General features: G+C 44.1%; 1 protein-coding gene across 4 annotated transcripts in view; it reads right to left on the minus strand.

The window, feature by feature from the left end:
- Positions 1-38: 38 nt before the first annotated feature.
- VPS26C (VPS26 endosomal protein sorting factor C) overlaps positions 39-20,911 on the minus strand; it is a 40,572-nt gene continuing 19,699 nt past the window's right edge. For 3 of the 4 annotated variants that reach the window (XM_090060637.1, XM_090060623.1, XM_090060644.1), the window contains 5 exons: positions 16,154-16,234; positions 13,251-13,325; positions 11,509-11,659; positions 10,790-10,942; positions 39-9,578 (listed from right to left, as the gene is read on the minus strand). In XM_090060637.1, the coding sequence (XP_089916763.1) occupies positions 9,496-9,578; positions 10,790-10,942; positions 11,509-11,659; positions 13,251-13,325; positions 16,154-16,234 (543 nt within the window). In that variant the 3' untranslated portion in view covers positions 39-9,495. Of the gene's footprint in view, positions 9,579-10,646; positions 10,703-10,789; positions 10,943-11,508; positions 11,660-13,250; positions 13,326-16,153; positions 16,235-20,911 lie in introns of all 4 variants that reach the window. The other variant, XM_090060633.1, reaches the window with a different exon arrangement.

Consider the following 20,911-nt stretch of genomic DNA (forward strand, 5'->3'; position numbering starts at 1 on the left):
TCCCTGCCACAGAGGGTATAAGCATCTGAAAAATGAGGTGTGGTAAATTATCTTTTATTAAAACGGTCAATGTTCTTATTTGAAGTAGAATACAAGTGTCTTGTGATTGAGAGAAGCTCATTGTGGGCACTTTCCAAATCTGCTTCAAGCTGCCTCTGACCTAATTTTCTGCATCCAGTCATGTAACTTTTTCTACAAGCTTTAAAGTACTGATTAAGCTATCCTAATGGTCAAATAAGTTGTGAGAAGCAACCCAAAGACCACAACCACATTAAGTACAGCTAAACATTTTGGGCTGTAAAAATGCATATAAGCAGTGGTCCCCAGTCTTCAGCAGCCCTTTAACTACAGTACTTGACCTAGTTATGTTCAGCATGGACATCGTGTTTGGCTCTCTTGTCACTCTGAAGAAACAATCTGTGCAAGACAACACGCTACCTGTAAGTCGCAGGTTAGGGACCACTTCTTGAAAGTATTAAAATTTAACTGGTTACCCAAGACGCAGTTATCTGATTACAACATTCTTATCCACAAAACACTTACGCAGCATCTGAAAAGTTAAACTACTTTGTAATCACTTCAATGTATTCCATGTTAACTTAGGTTTTGTGATCAAGTAAACTAATTGCTACATCTAAAATGCGTGGCTTCTTTATATACTGAGGACACCTTACTTATATAAATGCTTTAAAAGTTACTACTTCAATTGACTAGGAAGCACTCAATCACCCAGATCTTCCAGTGTATTGTACTGGGAGCCTAATATGAATTATGTAAATTTGACTAAGTGGTTTGGTTGGGTGTCTAAAATTAGGGACCAAGATGTTCGGAATTGCAATGCTTAAGTCCTCTTACGGTATGTTTTCCAAAGCAGTGGGGCACTGCAAATCCCAAAAGCTTGTTGGCAGGGGGGAGGTTGAGTATGGTTGACCCTGTTACAGTGGCTGACGCTGCAAACTTTGAGCAAGGCTTTTAAGGGATAAACTTATTTTCTCATCATAAAAGAATAGTGATTCTAGTCTCCAGTATCTTCTTCTCAGTAGCTTCTTAAGACCAGTTCACATTTCTCTGCCTGTAGGGTGTACCTATCTTAACATGTCCAAAGATCAAGCCCACAGGAAATGCCCAGATTCCTGACAGGAGTGTCACGCAAGAATTTGTCTTTCTATGGCACTAAGGAAGTTCTTCATTTGCATGGCAGTCAAGGTAACTCACTTAAGGATGCAGGATATTAAAGTGCGTTTGCATTCCAATCCAGGAGGTGATAGATTTTGTTCAAGTAGTTTTACAACTGCCTCAGTGTTTTTCCCCCCTACCCTTTTGCCACACAGAACCTAGTGCTAAACTTAGTTGTGTTCACAGTGCTGGCAACAAGCTTCACGTGTAAATTGGCAGAGTTCGCCTTCCAGTGGAAAAGTTCCAGACTATGATGAACTTTATTTCTGCTATCCCTCCAGGGATCTGCCATCTGGGTACAAACAGACAGTGCTGGCCTGGTGTCTTGCTTGGGGCCTCATGTGACTCCAGGCCTGGGGGAGGAGGCTAGGGCAGGCTGGTGCACACGGGGAACCTGAGGCTGCAGACAAGAGCAGTGAAGGGCTCCAGCTGAGTCTCGCCTGGATGTGGCTGGTTGCATGTCAGGCCCTGGAGGAGTGCAGAATCTGCCAGCAGCAGCATCCATGGACTTGGGCAGGAGCTCTTGGTGCGATGGGCAGCAGCAGCAGCAGCTGTGATACTGCAGGCAGGTTCTGCTTTGGGGCTCCAGAGCCTGCTGGCTATATCCACAACTAATGTCAGTGCTGCCTGCCATGGCAGAAGTCCTGGTCTGGGTGCACAGCTGAGCTTCAGGGCTCTTGGTGAACCACAGCTCCGACTGGGTTCTGGAGGGAGGGATGGGGAGAAAGCGTCAGAGAAAAAAGAGATGTGGCCCTCCAGCTGAAATAACTGCCCACCCCGTCCTAGAATCTCCCTTCAAACCAAGTAGTGGCTGCTAGTTATTCAAAACTACCTTTTTTGAATAAGTGAACGGCAGAGGAAGGCAGAAGGTAGCTTCTGGGTTGCAGCTGGATTGTAGATGTTTCCTTGCCACCTTTTATACTAGTGTATGTTTTTAGGGGCTACAGTTGAACTGTAACCCAATCTTTCTATGCAGTGGTGTGAAAGCTGACAATAAGAATGAGAAATCTCTTACCTGATTGTTACTACCAAAGGTGCTCAGCCTCACCTGCAGAACTGGGAAACAGGCCAGTTTTTCTGTTGCGTGTTCTAGGAATTATGTGCTTTTGCTGCCTCCACCTGACCCCAGGCCACCATGAACGGTCCTGTAAGACTGTAAAAACCCTCCCAAAGGCAATTAACAGTAAGACAGGGACTTTAAACTGTTTGCTGCCCTAAGGAGGTGAACTCTATGCATTACAATCAACCCAGTAGTGGTTTCTGACTAAATGATACCGCTTTTGCAGAGCACTGGAAATCAATTCTGGAAATCAGGTTCAGATATGCTCTTCCCAGAATACAAGTAGAGGTTGTGTAGCAGAAGCACTGAAGAAGTGTTTGCTTAGGCATTTCTCCTGAGTATGCCACCTGCTCTTCTTCAAGCACTCAGCCCCTCCCTGAAGCAGCAGTGTGGACATGCAGAGAAGCTGGCTAGTCCTGTGAAGCAGGCTGCAGTGTCCATCTGGCCCTAGCTCAAAAAGCCTTGCTCTGCCAGGGGAAGGGTTCATGTTTCAAGCAGCAGCAAACTGGGCATTGTGCCTTCAGATCATAGGGTTAGGGTCAGGGATGGGCTTATAGCCTGAAAGGCAGGTTGTGCTCTCTTCCTCTCTTCTGCTGTTCCCTGCTGCCCTAGCTACTGCACAGCAAATTTGTTCACACATTCCAGAGCTAGATGAGCACTGCGCTGCACCTGAAGCTGCACCCTTACATGGTAACTCCATGGTAATAAATTATTTCTTCCTGTTCAGAAGGATTTCTGATTCACATGGCAGAGTAGTAGTAAGTTGTCCCTACAAACATATATCCTCACACATAGTGGGGTCCTAGGAAGAAGTAGGCATGTAGGCAAACTTAAATGTTCCAGGGACATCTATAGCAAGCTAATTCTACAGTGAAGGCATGTGTCAGTATCCTCTGGCTAGGATGAATAATATTGCTACCTTCCTGCTGCATACAGCCCCATCAAAAAGCCAGTGCATGACTTTTCAAGACCAGGATGCTAGTGACTTCCAATAAAAACAATATTTTCCCCCTTGGGCATTTAACTATGGTTTCCTTTGGCTATCTCCTTTAAGAGCAAGATCTAAATGAGGTCTTCTGATTAAAACCATCTTTATTCTCAGATTGTAGCAACATCTTCAGTTCTTCCTGGACAGACCCTTCACCTGATATGTAACCACTTGGCACATAAAAGTGTAGCATCCATAAAGAGCAACTCATGATCCTAAACAATGTGTTGCCCATTCAAGATTACAGTGGAAGAGCCATCTGGAGGAATGCTGGGAAAATGCTGAATGAGATTAGAAAGCCCTCAAACCCTTAGCTGCTACAGACACAAATGTTATCTAAGGGCACTGTCAGAAGGAAAACCTGGGACAAGTTTCCAAAGAAACCTAGGTAATGTTTCTTCCAATCCTCAGTATGACAAAAACAGAGTTCTCCATTCCTATTTGGGGGGGGGGGTGTTACTGCTCTGTTCTCCTTTCTCAGTCTGAAATTGCCAGTAGTAGTCACAGCCAGGCCCAGGTTGCAAGTTATCCATCTAGACAACATGCCTTCTTCCCCAGAGAACACAGGCATTTGGAATTCAGACAGCTGCTTGAAAGGATTCATACCTACCATCTGTTCAAAAGCAAAAGGGGAAAAAAAATACGTACACTCAAGAAGGGCTTTTGAACCCAAGACAGATTAGCGTCCAATATCAAACTAAGCACGGCTCCAAATTGTAATTTTACTATAGAGATCTGCAAAACTCTGAAGCAGTGTCATCTCAACCAGCCCCTGGCAGCAGTTGTGTGTAGCCAGGTATCTTGGATAGGTTACAGGGGTGGGCTAGCAAAAACAGGATGCACTTCAACACTGACAAGTGCAGGGTGCTGCACTTGGGCAGTAGTAACCAGCAGCACACTTCTAAGATGGGAAACTCCCTTCTTGAGAGCATGGAGGCAGAAAGGGATCTTGGAGTCATCACTGACTCCAAGATGAACACGGGCTGACAATGCGAGGTTACGGTTGGCAGGGCTAACGGCACCTTGTCGTGCATCCACAGGTGCATCTCTAGCAGGGCCAAAGATGTGATCCTCCCCCTCTACGTGACACTGCTCAGGCCACAGCTGGAGCACTGTGTCCAGGTCTGTGCGCCCCACTTCAGGAGGGATGTGGACAACATTGAGAGGGCCAGAGGAGGGCCACCCGCATGATCCGGGGACAACAGGGCAGACCCTACAATGAGAGACTGCGGGACCTGAACCTGTTCAGCCTTCACAAGAGAAGGTTGAGGGGGGACCTGGTGACCATATATAACTCACTGGGGGGGACTAGAAGGGTTTGGGAGAGACCTTGTTTCTCCTAGCACCCCCTGGCATAACAAGGAATAACGGCCACAAGTTGTTGGAGAGTAGGTTTAGATTAGACATCCGCAAGAACTACTTCAGAGTTAGGGCAGCTAGGATTTGGAACCAACTTCCAAGAGAAGTGGTGCTGGCTCCTACCCTGGGGGTCTTTAAGAGGCTTGATGCCTACCTAGCTGGGATCATTTGAGCCCAGTTTTTTCTCCTGCCCTGGCAGGGGATCGGACTTGAAGATCTATTAGGTCCCTTCGGACCCTACTTCTATGATTCTTCTATGACTTCTTCTATGAGTCTATTCCAGTAGCTAGAATGGCTGGTGCCATGCAGTGGTTTCAATTCCAGAGTGGGTTTATTAGAATTTGTTAACAGAAGTTTCTTCTCAGGACTTAGACCCATTCACCATGCTCCAGTGGAGGACAGTCTCTCTGAAGATCCATTTCCCCACCTGCTGGTTTCCTTGACCACCACATCCAGCTGCCTCTTCCTTCTCAGGGCTCCAGTGCTGCAGCACATGTGCAGCTCTTCTTCCTGCAATTCTCCTGCTGCTAACTCCCAAGGTGACTAACAAATTGTGCAGAGGTCATTCACTTAAGTCTTGACCAATCTTTCCTCACTGCTTCCCAGTAAACTTGGTCACAGCCTGGCTATGTTCTCCAAGAAAGGCCACATTAGCAGCCACCTGGTTGTTACAAACATTTTAACTATTCTTTATTTAATGACTTTTTCTCCCATCCAGTTCCAAAGAAAGAAGCTGCAGCTCTCCTCTGCCAGAACATTGCTTCCTGATTCCTGACACGCATCTGAAATTCCACTCAGGGAACTCTCACACCTGGAAGTGTTTCCAGTCTATGCCAACAGAAGTTAGTACAGCAGCCAAGTCTCCCAGCATCACCTAACTGCCAGAAAATCTGTACCCATGGGGTCCTGCTCTCGGTGAGTCACTGTAAATAATTTCTCTGAGCTCACACGACATTTCAGATTTTGTTACTTCCTGAAAAGGCAATTTAGTCCATCGGAAATCCATGTGAGAAATGTAGGAGGAAAGAGAACTGAATTCATTCTTTTCTTTCTGTGGGATGTCATCAGAGGCACTTACACCAACTCAGTGGCAAGCCTAAATTTAAAAACATGTATGTATATTATAATTACTTTTCTGCTTTGCTGTACAAACAAAAAAAATATACCACCCCTTGACAGGCAACACCATTTTTGTTTTATAAAGTAAGAAATCTGCATAATTTCCCAGACTTGCCTGGAAACATCCCTGGATGTGGCTATCGATGACTAAAGTATTAGGAATACTTAAGTTCTCAAAACTAGCAAACTGTCCAAGGTTCTCTAAGACAATTCTGACATAGGAGGAAGAAAAGTCCTGGGGGTAAAGCAAAGGAGTCCAAAGGACTCCCCACATGCCAGGTGAGTGCCTTAACCAGTAGGCTGCACTAGGTTCTCTCTTATATTCCCTTATGGGGCCTGTGAATCTTGCATTCTTTTCTGTACAAGGACACAACTTCAACAGGATGGGTAAAGATGTCCCATTTGAGCTTAGCCTACACCCTGGTGGCTAGGGCACTCTCCTGGAAGGAGGGAGATGCATGGTAACTTAGTTGTCAATCCTGTAAGAGGAAGATACCACCACCTTTCTCCCCTCCCCCCAAGTTCTGCTCAGCTCTTTCAAAGAATAGTCACCTCCCCGAGGAGAGGATTTCAGGCTGTGGATTAAGAGGGCATGTCTACACCATAGCAGCACTGGGTCCTAGAGGCCACAGGTTTGACCATGCCCTACCAATGCACTCCAGACCAAGAGTTTGTCAGGGTCACTCTGTTGCTTACTAAAGATCAATTGCTCAAAAGCAAACTCTTGTATTTCAACCGCTCAAGATCCCCCTGGTGAAGATCAGCTCAAAATCTACTTTGGCAGAAGTAGGATTGCCTGGAACGACCTCCCTGGTATTTCCAGGTCTGGAGTGTTCCTACAGAGGCAGGCAGGCAGGACATGCTCAGTCTGTCCTTGCTGGGACCTCCTGCCACTGGTATAGAGTGGTCCAGACTCAGGTAAACACTGGAGAATAGTGGGAGTTCAAGTAAACCTTCGTCCTTTGCATTTCCAAATTACTTGCTCAGCTTACTTGCTAGTTTGAATCCCTCTCTGAGGCACCTAACTCTTCCCAAGAACTGTATAGGGAGCCTAGGCATCTAATGTAGGGCTGTGGCTTTCTCTCTCTGCGGGGGTCAGTACATGGAAGCTATGTACTTCTTAGCACAATGCTGCTAGGTAGAAGGAACTTTGTCAGACTCCAGCAGGTGTGAGTTTGAGCTAAGCCTTTGAGTTTCAGAAACTGGGTCCATCCTTCCCCCATCCCACTTCCTTCCCACCACTCATTTCATGACCCACCCCATCCGATTAACTCACCCCCACCTCTCACACCCCATCTAGAACAGGGATAGAAGCTGGTCCTGTTTTCACCAGGCCTGTAGTGGCAACTCACAGCTGCAGCTTCTAGTTAGATTCCTCTAGTGGCAAGTCACAGTTGTGCAAGTGGAGGACAGAGAAGGTTTTTAGTCTTAGGGTGCAACTACTCCAAACTAGCACTAACACCAACCAATGTCTGAACAGCTCTAAGGCTCTTACACTAAGGACAACATACAGAATGTTTTATGTTTAATCGTGCTTCTCCAACTCCTACTAAAACACAGGGCAGTTTCTGGAGGAATATCTCCTTTTCAGCAAAGGTCCTGAGATTACAAAAAAAAAAAAAAAAAAGTGTGTGTGTGGGGGGGGCAGGGGTAGAAGACCACTCATATTATCTAGAGATTAGAAAATTGATGAATACGAATATAAGATTGATATACTGTTAACGTGAAAATGTGCTTTTGTTGTAGCAATCAGGTACAATTTTTGGTATACTCTTGCTTTTCCTGCATGAGTCTCCTGACATAAGTATGGTGATCTTTGTAGTTTGTGTCTCAGCCTCCTGGAGGGGACAAAAGCAGTACAAAGAAATGATCCAAACTGGTGTAGTAGCATACTGTCAGCATCAGATCAGCTACTTATACTGTAGCCAGCAGGACACCAGTACCAGTATTCCTAAATGAGAAGGCAGGATTCACAGTCATTTTTTTAGATTTTCATTAACTAGTGAATTCACAGGGCAATGCTGGCTTTCAGCAGTAGATGGCACTGTAGAATGATCCTCTTCTAAATCCTAAGCACACACAAATGTGCTCTCTGGCTTACTAAGGGGAGGTTGATACAATTTTTACAGCATCAGCACAATACCACTCTGAAAGTGTTACATTAGGTGTTTACAATTTCAGTTGTTTATTCCTAAAATACAGGAGTTAATGCCAGTTTTGCTGTCAGAGGCAGTAAGCCATGTTAGTCTTGAAGACAAGCAAACAGTAGGGTAGATGAATAAGCTCTCTCAAGCAGCAGCTTACTTTGTCACATGTCAAAATTTCCCATCTTTTGGTGTTTTCCTTTTGGTTGAAGGAAGGGGTAAAACTAGATGTTTTTGTAAAATATGTTTACTTCAAGAAGGAAACAACTAGATACCCAATTTTCTTGTTGTGTGCAGTACAGCCTGCTCCCCTGGGAGCTTTATTTGCATTCAGAAGAAGCACGTGTTGCTGCTTTTCATTCTTTTTAACACCATCAAAATTGTTAAACTCCCACATCAAACCCTTCCCCCCCATTATATATATATTATATATATATATAGAGAGAGAGAGAGAGAGAGAGAGAGAGGCAATTTTCCTAGTCACTGATCCCTGCCCCCACACAATGTTGTCTTGACATTTTCAGTAAAACTTTACCATTAAATCTTCCAATAAAAAAACAGGGGGCACCTGGAAACTCTGCCCCTAAAGAGTTTAAAGTATCCATAATGTGCCATATTGCACCCAAAGGGAGCTATGTCAGTTGCTGAAGTGTAAGCACATGCGTTCAGTCTTTCACACAGTATTCTCTCTGCCTTGCAATAAAACCAATCACAGGAAGAAATTACTTTTGATTGTAGCAGCCAAGCATAGCACCAGCTTTCATTTGATGTGGCTGTTCCCATGACAGCCGATTACAGGTCATAATTCTGCACCAAAACTACAATGTAGATAAAGCAGTCAGGTGGATCAGGGCAGGAAATAAAACATAAAATAGGTAATCAAGGGCAAGAATTCTATTCCAAAACTGTACCAGAACGTTCTTTGATAGCACGGTCCTCTTTGTGCAGTGGAGCTTACATAAAGAAGTGACCCAGCTAATTAGAGTGAAACAGCAGTAGAGCCCGTTAGTTTTGAGGCAGTTTCCAGACTAACCCTCACTTCCTAATCCCACTCGCCCTCACCGGATCCTGTCATGATTTGTACTCCTTGTGGAATACTCATCCTGTAACACCATCTTGCAGTTCTGTAGCACCATTTATTAGGTCTCAAAACATTTTATGAACATTCATTTTGCCCACATCCAGATGATGGAATGTTTAGAAGACTCCAAGCGTCTCTCTCTTCACCCAGAATCAATATACAAGCAGCAGCTTTACTAGCAAGAATCCTTAAAAAGGAAACATTTAACCATTTAGTACAAGTGCTAAAGTGTAAAATAAGCAGAGAAACTTCCTGCACAATGCACCTATGAATGTGCAAAAGCATCCCTTATGGGTGCCAGGAAAAGAAAAGGGGTAACACTGTTGAATTCAAACAGCAGTACCTGGGCATGAATCTGAGCTGAAAGGAAGTCACAAATAGTACTGTCAAAGGGTTAGGTAAGGCTTACAGAGAATCAGACTCCTCCTGACAGATGTCAGAAGTGCCACGAGGAAACATTTTCTCCTCCAGTCAGAACACAGTTTAAAGATGTGAACCGGATTCCATTTGATCTCTGCAGAATTTCCTCTTGTCTCAGTTAATCCTTAAGTGAATCTCTTCAGAGAATTTACATCCGGCAGAGCTTCAGTGGAAAATTCTCTGTGATGAGATGATCGTCATGCAGGAGGACAACAATATTAACTTCAAATTCTGGGGGGGGGGAGAAAAACAAGACATAGGAGCTCTAAATTACCTCAAATTGTACAGCATAATCAATGACAGCCTGGCACTGTAAGTTCCTGCGCTCAACTGTTCCATCTCATAAGACTCTTTCAATCTGTTTTTACTATTCTGGATTTGTCTGTCACTGGGCAATTTGATACTGCATAAAAGAACTGAGTGAGATTAAATGACCAATTACTTGCATCTAAATCCTTTGGATGACCTCTAAAGAGAAAAAGCTTCCTTTGGGAAAGGTCTCCTGTTCACAACACTGAAGAATGTCTTGCACTTTACCAGTGGTGGTGGTGTTTAGACCTGTAAGCGAGCTTTCTCTCAGGGCAGTCTCTCTCAAAGCAACAAATGCTGCTGATGCATCACGGGGGAGGACAGGTGAGAATGGATAAAACAGTCTCTGTGCAAGGTAATTCTGTAAGACATTTCTGAGAAAGGGGAAAACTTAACTTGGCTGAGTTAAAAAAGGAGCTTAATATGTATTTAAATGCATGAGGAAGGCAGGGGGATTTTAAATATCTCTACATATTATATATTGAGATCAATACAGAAATCAGTTTAAGATGCCTGGGGCAGTTCTACTCCAGTTGAGATTCACAGCTCCCATGCTCTTGGGAGCTAGGTGGGAAGAGATCTGCTTTGAAACAATATATATTTGAAATACGTTCAGTGATTGTGAATCACTGACACCTACAGCAATTGCTTTGGATTTATCATTTATCTGTTGTGTTATGGACACATATCAAGAGACTCCAGGCTGATCAAAGCTTCACTAGGTTAGGCAACGTGTAAGAGAGGAGCTAGGAAACATCTCACTCCCCAGTTTTATCCCAATTTCCCTGCTACTTGTGCATGCAGTGAGCCAGGATTTAGACCCACCTGAAACACATTATTTGGCATCAAAATCTGTCCTCTGAAGAATGTGACTGGTAAGACTTAGCCCATACCATTGTGAAGCCATTTAGAGTACAAAATGGGGCCTAAATCCTCTTTATCCATAAGAACTGTGAATTGTGTACACTTCATGGTACTCTGGTAACTTACTGCAACTTCATTTGTGGCTCATTATGGCTAGTGATGGTCATCTGTATCTTGGCCTCCTTAAGCAGAGGAAATTACAATGAAACCAACATTTGCTTGAAAAGGCCACTGAAGGCACAAATATTTAAGAACAGCTCCCTACTTACCAACTTTGAAGTTTGTTGTTTCCAGAGTAGGGCACGTGAACAGCCTGGGGAATACCATGTATATAGGAATAGGCAGGCCTCTGCAGACATCACCATCAGCGATTTGAATATTCTGAATCTCTGTGGCATCTCTGGCATAACCTTCTGCACAACCTGGAGAAAACAGAAAGCATTTTGGTGAAGGATTACAAGACATCTGAACACTGGACAATTTTCCACATTTTCCCAGATAGCAGAAATTCTTCCCCTTCACCCCACAAACTTCAACCTTAGAAACTTCAGTTTAAGAATGTTCATCATGTCAGCGTTGTCCAAATGGCAGCCTGTCAGCTGTATGCAACCCCCAGGCTCCCACCCAGGCACTGCTTCCCAATAATTCAAGCTGAAGCAGCAGCCAGGGGTTCCAGGCTTCCCCTGTCCAGCCTCCACTTCCTGCCCCTGTCCCAGAGGGTGAGGCCAGGGCACCTGTGAATGTGGTGGAGCAGGCAGGCAACCCCTTGCTGGTGTGGCCTGGTCACTCAGAAGCTGGACAGCCCTGGTTTAGATTATGAAAATGAATTCTTAAAAGTGATCCCTTCAAGTTACAAAACATAATGCTTCCAAATATCTTTTCTTCAACTGCTCTTTATAAAATGTACTATGTGGATTTTAAAGTAAAGTACAGTAAGTATTCAGATCAATATTGCAGCCTATTCAAGCTAGTCTACAAGGCAACCTACCACAAGTTTCCACACGTACTAACTGCAATTCAATACTTTTGATGGCTGCTTCTGCATTCTCCACCACCAGTTCCCCCATCAATGGCTGCGTAACAATGCAGTTAGTAGAGTTGAGATGACCTCTGATGAGAAATTTTGGAAGCAAGGCTCTCTAAAGGTGAGGTAGAAAGAAAAGAAAACAAAAACCCACACAGTTAATCAAATAAACATAGAGAATGCTGGCTTGACAAAGACACCTTATGGCAAGAACAGATGAAAATTACCAAGGTAAGTAATTCTCTCTTTAGTAATTTTCTTGTTTTCTAAAAAAACAAAACCAGGAAAAACAAATTCAGCTGCATGTGGGAGAAACATATTCTGCTGGTGGATTTCACAGCTATTTGCTGACAGCAGAGAAATGCAGAGTCTCCAGAAGCCTGGGTTTCATTCAAGGCTCTGCCAGAGATTGGGCTCATTGTCACAGACCCACTGGTTCCGTCAACACAACCTTCTTCAGCTTCATATATTCCCATCTTCTCTTCCAGACATTTTGGCCCAGCAACCCTCTACTGGTTTCCCCCAACACTGCATTCCCCCCCCCCGTCTACACTCACCTACCACTTCTATCCCCACTCCCATTCCAAACCCTCAATGGCTTCTAGTCCCACCTCCCAACAACTTCAAGTTCCTGCCCCTAAGTTTCTTGTTGCCATTTGTTTCCTCCAACACCCAGCCAGTTCATGACTCCTTGACTGCTAGAATGAGCAAGTATAGGGAAAGTCCTACTCAGCTAAAAGTCATGTAGCCATGCTCAGGGTCTAAATTAAGCAGCTGTTTTTATGAACAAAATGTTTAAAGACATACAAAAACTGCATTGTTGTGGATGTTTTAATGCATATATGGACAAATTTGAGCATTTACCCAAAACTGGAGCAGAAAAATATTCACATATGCTCACACAACCCTATTCCCCAGTCTTGGTCTCAGAAATGAGTAATCTATTTTGGCAAGCCCCCTACTATGAACAATTTCAGCACAAAGTTACAGCTTGGTAAAGTTATAAGCAACTGGGTGAACTTAAAAGAAGATGCTGGACAACTTTTACTGGCAGCAGCAGCAACCTTCTTCATGAAATCCTGAAGACAAAGCCAGTACCACTTTCAAAATAGAAGAGCATTTCATACCCAAGCACAGAGTAAATTCATCTTTGCAAATAAAAAAAAAAGTTCTATTTGATTATTTATATATTCCAGTGTCTCCAGTCCCTAGTCCTCTTCCTCCAATTATCTCAGCATCTGAGAGATGTTAATGAAACTACCCTAACAGCTCAGTGAGGCAGGGAAGTATTAATATCCCCTGCACTGTTACAGATGGGGAACTGATGGGGGAGGAGGGCAGCAGAGACTCCAAGGGACTTGGTCTCTGGTAAGAGACCTGAACTCATTTTTCTAGCTCTAAATCCCACTCCAGTGCCTTTACCACCAGATTAATATTATCCTGTCTAGATAAAAGCCAGAGATATTTTTCTCCTCAGCTGCTAAAATACATAAACATAAATCAACAGAACGAGTTGTCTTTCATTGAACTGCTGCTTACAGAAACAGGAGTCACAAATAGGCAAAAAGGGGGGAAGAAACAAGAAAAGAACTATGACTTGTTACAGAGCACTGTAACAGCAGCTCCCTCTCTTCTCACACCAGCTCATACTGGAGGTATAAGAGTCATTCAGAACTACCTAGTACATTATAAAACAGAAGCCTTACCTCTTTAACATTCTGTAAGGTTTCAGGTGTAATCGTGAAGTCCACTGGGCTTGGCATCAGCTTCCCTTTCTGAGGCTGCAGCATAACAAAAAGTAGCACGCATACCATAAACTACTTATACACTTAGAATCTTAAAAAGAAAACAACAACTGCACACAATTGTTTAAGAGAGCCTAAATGCCTAACATGTAATTGCGAAAGATGCTGAACAGAACTGCACCAAGCTCTCTACATAACAAGGAACATGTGCATTTCCTGCATTCCTTATTTCATGAAGTGCAATAAATTAGAACCCGAATTTTGATATGATCTAGATACAAATCCCCAGATATTACAAAATAACCATGATTTGATGGAATCCCATGCAAGCAGAGCTGTAGTATCCATTACTGCAATACAGCATAACAAGATGTGCGTTCATCAGTTACTGGTGCAAGCCCTGGTTGTACTGAGAACCCAAAGGTTTCTGACAAGTACACCAACAGCTTACTGATACACAGCTGGGTGTGCTAAGAATTTGTCTCTTTCATTTTACGTTTTAATATTTAAAATTACAGAAAGTTTTATGGGTCAAATGATACATGCTCTTTTATTCTTAGTTGCTACGAAAGATTGGATGGATTGATCATGCGTTTCTTCTACTATGCTCAATATATTCTTTTTTTTCTCTAACTCCCCTCCCCACAGCTTGTGGCCCCAAAAGCCATGTACTGGAAGTGATCTATAGGTGCTAAATTTGGTGCACCCTCATTGATTTTGCCAGGTGAGATTATGGCCTTCTAACAGCAGAGTTTAGCATAACGAATTCCACCAAGTTGGCTTTTGCGGTCACTGCTGCAAGATCCCAATCCTGGCCCCAGAGCAGCTCCCTGCCCAGCCCCCCACCCTGCCAGTGCTGCTGGGGTCGGTCTCCATGGAAACCTCTATTGAAACTGGTCACAGCAACACAGGCAGGGGCTGCTGGGAAATGGCTGCTGAGCAACACTAACAATTAGCAGGTCCATCCAGGGTATCATGCAGATGCAGCTATACTGCTTCCATTGGACACGCTTGAGAGAACTGACATCAAGCATAGTAAAATTTACCAGGTAGACATGCTAAAATGAGTTTCAAGTGACCAAAAAGTCCCTGCAGTTTTCCTGAAATGGCAGCCTTGCACTTTCCTGGGAGAGGACAGTTTAAAGTGGTCATATTACAATTCAGCATCTGCAGCCCCTTTACCCTTCTTCCGCAAAAGAGATGTCTTGTCACTGTTCGCCTTGATTCATATTTCATATTACACTGAAAATCATGAACATCAGGACTGCTGATACCTGTCACTCAGTGCTGAGGGTCCCAGCTGTGCGCAGCTGGGACTCGGATGAGTCGCAGGGCTACAATGACATCAAAAGACCTAACCTGAACTTTGCAATTAGTTTTAATAATCCCCACTACTTAAGCCTAATAGGAGTTTCTCATAATTCCAAAATGGGTAAGCGCTAGCTAAAAAAGCATTTTTACTTATGGAGAAATATAGTCCAACAAATTCTGCCACAAGAAATAAGGTTGAGGGAAACAGCACAATGTGCATCAGTAAATCCGAGAATTATATGGACAATAAAACCTCATTAATTTACTCTGACTGGGATACTCATGGTAATTTATTGAATCATGAACTAGTGAGTGCTGAACTGGGAACTGGCTATAAAGCAAGGATACTATACAGCTCATAATTCGTTCATTATTTTGACAACTGTGGCTTATTTATAATGCTCCATAATATACCAGTAAGTGTAGTGTAATATATTTTGTAAAATAACGAAAGCTTAGAAATAAGAGACCTCGCCATAGTAGCTTGCTATTAAATCCTTGCTGAGAGATGGGCAATTTCTTGCGCTCATTAATGAAGTTCTACTATATTTATTTTCACTATTATCACAACAGGAATGAAAAGTATTTAAGTGTATTAATGTCTTATTAACATCCTGTTAAAGAACTCATTGTGGGAGCTAAGTATGTTTTAGCACCTTTTGGAGAAGGAAATTTATTTTTGTTAATTTTGCACAGCTTGATTCAATTACAGATGCTCTGGACATCTCTACATTTCAGTGATAACAATGATACTCCTTTTGATGAAAGTTCACAGGATGAAACCACAGGCAGCTCCTCCTCCAGGTTATGTAATGAATTCCAACCAGAAGCAGCAGGCATGCGTGTACAGCTAATTGCAGGATTGTGGATTAAGTTACAACAGGCATTTTTGGAGTGACTTGCCATCTGTAAACACCTGGCTGAAAACAAAGCTTATTTGAGACATTTGTCTTGTGGTCCGTATGTATTTGCTCACTTGTTTCTAAGCTGATGCACTCCTATCTCAACACTTAGACCTAGGGACTTGAATCTCTAATTAGGCATCTAAAGTAAAAGAAAGGATAAGTGATCTTTTTAAAATGGTGAGCACCCAAAGCTCTCAGTACTTGCAATCAGAGCTCTGGAGCCCTGACACTTCCAAGGAAAAGAAATCAGTTCACCACTTTACTAGTCGGATACTGACTAGATCAGCACATAGCTAGGAAATGAAGTGAACAAGCAGTAGAATGAGTCTAAGAATTGGATGGGAAAGTGGGAGGAGCTCACAACACAGTGAGTTCAGCATTTAAACCATGTCTGTACCACGTAAAAAGGCACCTTTAAATACAATTAAAGCACAGAGGTTGCATAAATATACCTCAAAGTGACTGCAACCTCTAATACCTTTAACTTGGGAACAAAGATGAGTTTGAGGCTGACTACACTCCTAACTCTTGTGTTATGCTTTGTTCATGAAGTGGCACAAAACATAAAAGTTTTAATACTGCACGACAAGATTGGTGCAAAGTAGCACTACACAGGGCAAAACTGCCAAGGTGAAAATGCCAACTTACCTGTGAATGGACAATGAATTCACAAGCCTTAGTTAGGTCCTTAGCCAACAGAGAACGTCGCATGTCACATCGAAGAGTATACTGTGTGGAGGAAATAAATAAATAAAAAGGTGAGTGGGGGGAAGAACACAAAAAACTTTAACCTTAGCCTTTCCCCCTCTATCTCTAGTATGAGTACAGAGACAAATAAGCACAGAGTGCCACTTACTATTAATATTAAGGTTCAATTTGTAAGCAGTTTATAAAAGATTAGCAGGCAATTTATGTTTTGATTAATAAATACTATTACAGCAGTCACAAACCATTGATTAGAATCCAACTCATGTCTGTAATAAGCTTTACATTGATTAATCATTTGACAATTTTCACATGCTCAATCTGATTATCAATTATAACTAATGAACATCTGCATTGCTATTAACACTCAGAGGCATTTGTAAAAAAATTACACCCCATTACACAAAATAGTGAACACATGTGTAGAAAGATAATGGCCCCTGCCCAGAAAAGCTTACAATCTAATCATGTTTCTTTACTAATGAACAATAAGTGGAATAGTTGCAGCTATTCTTGGCTGAAAAATAGCCTTTACGTTTTTTAGTCCAATCATTACTAGCAGAATTCTTGCCAAGACTTCTGTACTACAGTAATGAAGAAACTGCACAAGAGACTGTAATACTAATTCCATCAAGATAGCATTCCTCTGGTTTCTACAGGAATACTGTATGCTCCAGTCAGCCTACACCTGCACAAGGCGCTCTCAACCTTTGAATAAAAGGTTACCAACCTGCAAAGTCAAAAAACTTTACAGTAAATGCAGAAGTGTTCTGAATGGTAACAATAAGCCTATAAAATGGGTGTTCTTTGAAACAAAGAGCACCTGAACTCAAAGGGATAAGCGTGAGACAAGCTTTGGGGCACAACATGCCCTTTTTAGGTCTGGGCTTGCTTCTTCCCTAGACCTAAAGAAAGGCACTGTGCCCAAGAGGTTGTCTAAACTTTTCTCACAACTATATAAACAGTTGGTCCAATAAAAAATATCACTAAAACAAACAAACAAAACTTATTTCTCGCATATCAACTGGACCATCATAGTACAACCACACACTAACTATAGAACCTGAGGGATAAGAGAATGCAGGAAGTGGGAGTATAAGGACTTTTTTACTATCATCTGCAATAAAGTTCAATGATTCCCAACTCCCAGATTGCCCCAGGGTGCCATACCTGTCCACTAAAATAAATAAATAATAAAAAACACTGATCTACAATATTTTTATATTCCTCTATTACCACATATCTGAGCCCCTTGCCCTATCTAATATATTTTCCCTCACATCACCTCAGGGAAGGGTCTGTTATCCTTAATTTTCAGAGAGGGAATAGAAGTGTGGGAGAGACTATGTGCTGAAGTCATACTCCAGAACTGAATTTTGCTGTTGACTTCCAGGCTAGTAGCAGTCAGGCAACATTTTACTTCCAGGAGGACGGAGTTTGGGGTGGGGGGTGGGGCGCGCTAGGGAAGAAGCTGGGCATGTGATGAGAAGAGAACAGCTAAAAGATACTGCTAACTTCTGGTGCCTGTTGTCCAAAAACATATGCCGATAAAAATCATGCCTGGCAAAATTATCAATATTGATTATAAACAAATCATATGGTTTATAGAAAACAGCTCAATTTGTAGTCTGTCGCTGTTTTTACGCATGTTTACTGCAGATAACATATGCTGCACTAGGAAGAAAGCCAAGGCTGAAAATAGGTAGGGGAAAACAATACTTAAACTTCAAAATCTGAAAAAAGGAAGTAAGGAAACCTAAGAGCAGTCAGCAGGAGATGCAATCTAGAAAACAACCCTAAGCCATATGCAAAGTGATAGAATTATGCAACTTTTTTTGGTGGGGAGAGAGGGGAGAAAATGAGTTTTTGTGGGGCCCTCAGAGCAATCTGAATTTCAATAAGCCATTGGGAGTGGCTCTTCATAAATCAAAAGGAGAAAGGGCATTTCAAGAATTTGCTGAAAAAGGAATTGCAATCATTTAAAAGGAAAGATCCTTATCCCTGCAATATGCAGCAGGAAAACAGGTCTATTTAAGTTATCATTCTCATGTGAAAGAAAAAAACCCTCTCTGCTTGCTGTTGCTTTCTCCTTAAAAATGAGCATTCACAAAGCAACTAATTTTTGTCCTCTGAACAGAAAAGCAGTTTGGCAAAGTCAGAACTGAAAATGGAGAAGTAGCTTGTCATACGGGGCACATCTACACAGGCATTTACTTGAGTCTAGATTTACTATGCAGTAAGCAATTTTGGCTAGGTGTCTACACGTGCAGAGACTAGACTGCAAATTTGCTGCCAGGCCGCTGCAGCGTGCCCCTGCGGCTACTGGGGGAGCTGCAGGCTCTGGCTGCAACCGCAAGCACCTGACAGCTCTCTTTAAAAGGCCACCTACCCTTTGCACTATGGGCAGCCACTTCCTGTGCTCAGAAGCAGCGTGGGAAGCTCAATGGCATCTTTGTCTGTACCCACTCTGCCTCCCTGCATTATGGCTGCCCCAGTCCTGGCAATAAGGAACACTGTCCCCAGCTCCTGCTGGCCACCTTGATTGTCCTACTGGCCCACCACACTGACCAATGGCTCCCATGGCCATCTTGCCCCACCCTGCTTCTCCCATGACCAGCCACTGCCAGCCTGCTCGCAGTGTGCCCTCCCAGGAACGCCATTGCCACATAACTGCCAGCACCAGGAACACTGATAAAGGGGCCCCAAGAGGCCACTGCTGAGGCCACCATTGCTTCTAGGCCCACCAGCACCGGTAGCAACACCTTGTCCAGAAGAACTGGGATCGGTGGGTGGACGGCTTCCATATGACCTGGGCCACTTCAGGGTCCTGTTCCACCAGCTACAGCCCCACTGGTAGCGCCACGACACTGGCATGCACCCGGCCCTCCCTGCCAACACCTGTTTGGCCCTGGCACTGCTCAAGTGGGCCACCTGTTTGGTGTGGGCAAGGCCACTGCCAGGGAGCCTGTTCTGGAGGTGTGATGACCTTGTTGGCTGGTCCTCGTGGACAGGACTGGTAGTTGCGCAGCAGAGGCTATGTCCCACAGCAGCTGCAGGCATAGGGCAGGCTGCTCAGGGTCTAAAGCAGGCAGGTGGCCCTTGCCCTGCTATCAGAAGCAGCCTGCAGGCTAGCCAGGCAGGCCAGGAGCTACAGCAGCCTGCAGCAGCTGATCTGCACCCACCTGCCTGACGGGAGTGCCCTGGCAGCCACAAGGAAGTGGAGTACCACACAGAAACACAGGGCTTCAGGAAGGCAGGAATAGCTCAACTGTGGCCTGCTCAGGGGTGCACAAGGAGGGCCTGCACTGTCCTCAGGCTGCCTGCAATGCGTACCCCAGGGCACAAAATGGCTGCAGGCTTTTATAGCCTACAGCCAGGGGCTGCCAGACAGAGTTAGCCCAACACTGGAGCAGAAAAGGCTCCCAGCCACTAGCCCTGGGGCTGGCCTCACCTGGTAGCAAATTTACTGCTGGGTCCCATCCACACATTAGTTATTGTGCAGTTACTAATTGCACTTAAATTTGCTACCTTCATTTATATATATTCTAATATTATAAAACTCTTAGTCTGTCTATTTGTCTGTCCATATCACTGTATTTGAACTTTGATTGAGTGTCTTGGCAGTCAATCAAAGTGCTCTACAGAGACAGCAACAGACCATGGAGCACTGCTATGACAGTGGGGAGTAAGGGGCTGGAGATGAGGGGGCTAGCGTCACCTCCCTCCCTTGCTCCTTGGAGGCAGAGGGGGATGGTGGGGACCAGAGTGCCGCCATAACAGAGGGAATGGAATGGGGGGACAGAGACCCCTGGGTCTGCTTCTTGGAGCCAGGGGCTGGGGCCACCTCCGCCCCCACAACAACAGCCAGCAGGGAGGGGAGGTGGCAGGGAACAGGGGAGGGAGGGGAGTGGGAAATGGAGGTGTGATTACTGGTGACTGTGACCCGCTGCAGCCACAACTGCCGCCATAGTTGTGGGCCCCGGGCCAAAGTGGTGGGGGGGAGGGAGAAGCGGCCAAGGCCCTGGCTTGAAGTGGCAGGGAGCAGCCCCAGCCCCAACCCAAAGGGAAGGGTGCGGAGGCAGGGAGTGGGCATGGCCACAGCCCCAGCCCAAGGCAGGAAGGGGGCCAGACACAGGTCTCTATCGCTGCCTGCCGCAGCCTCCCCTCACCCCACCGTTCATTCTTGACAGGCAATTTGCTAGTAAATGTATGCAGAGATCTACCAGAAGTGCTCTACCTTGCTTGCTCCCTATGCTCTAGCACAGGAGAGTAAGACATGTGAGAGCATGCCTAGAGTGGGAGGGTACAGGACGGGACCATTGATGCTGGTGTATTTTGCAGCTGGCAGACAACTCAGACTATCAGGTAGGGCAGAAGAGAAGCAGCTCTAGTGCATACTGTGATACTGCAGACTGAGCAAGCCCTAAGAAAATGTAGGACAAAAAGAAACTATGTTAAGACAGGAATGGGTAACTGTAGTAAAAGGGGGAGGGAGGGGAGAACATCCTTTCAAGAGTTACTTCTGACCAGGTGCTAACTACACATTAAATCTGAATCTCATTACCTGAAATAACTTCATTTCATGTTTATAATTTCAATATTCTTGAAATTACTTTTGACAGGTTAACAGATTAATAATTTCATCTGAAAACATGCTTGGTGCAGGTCTTTCAGTTCATCTATAGAAGCTGGAATTTTACT

This window comes from Crocodylus siamensis, chromosome 1, assembly GCF_052110815.1.
Source record: "Crocodylus siamensis isolate JL-2025a chromosome 1, ASM5211081v1, whole genome shotgun sequence".
In the NCBI taxonomy this organism is placed as follows: domain Eukaryota; kingdom Metazoa; phylum Chordata; order Crocodylia; family Crocodylidae; genus Crocodylus; species Crocodylus siamensis.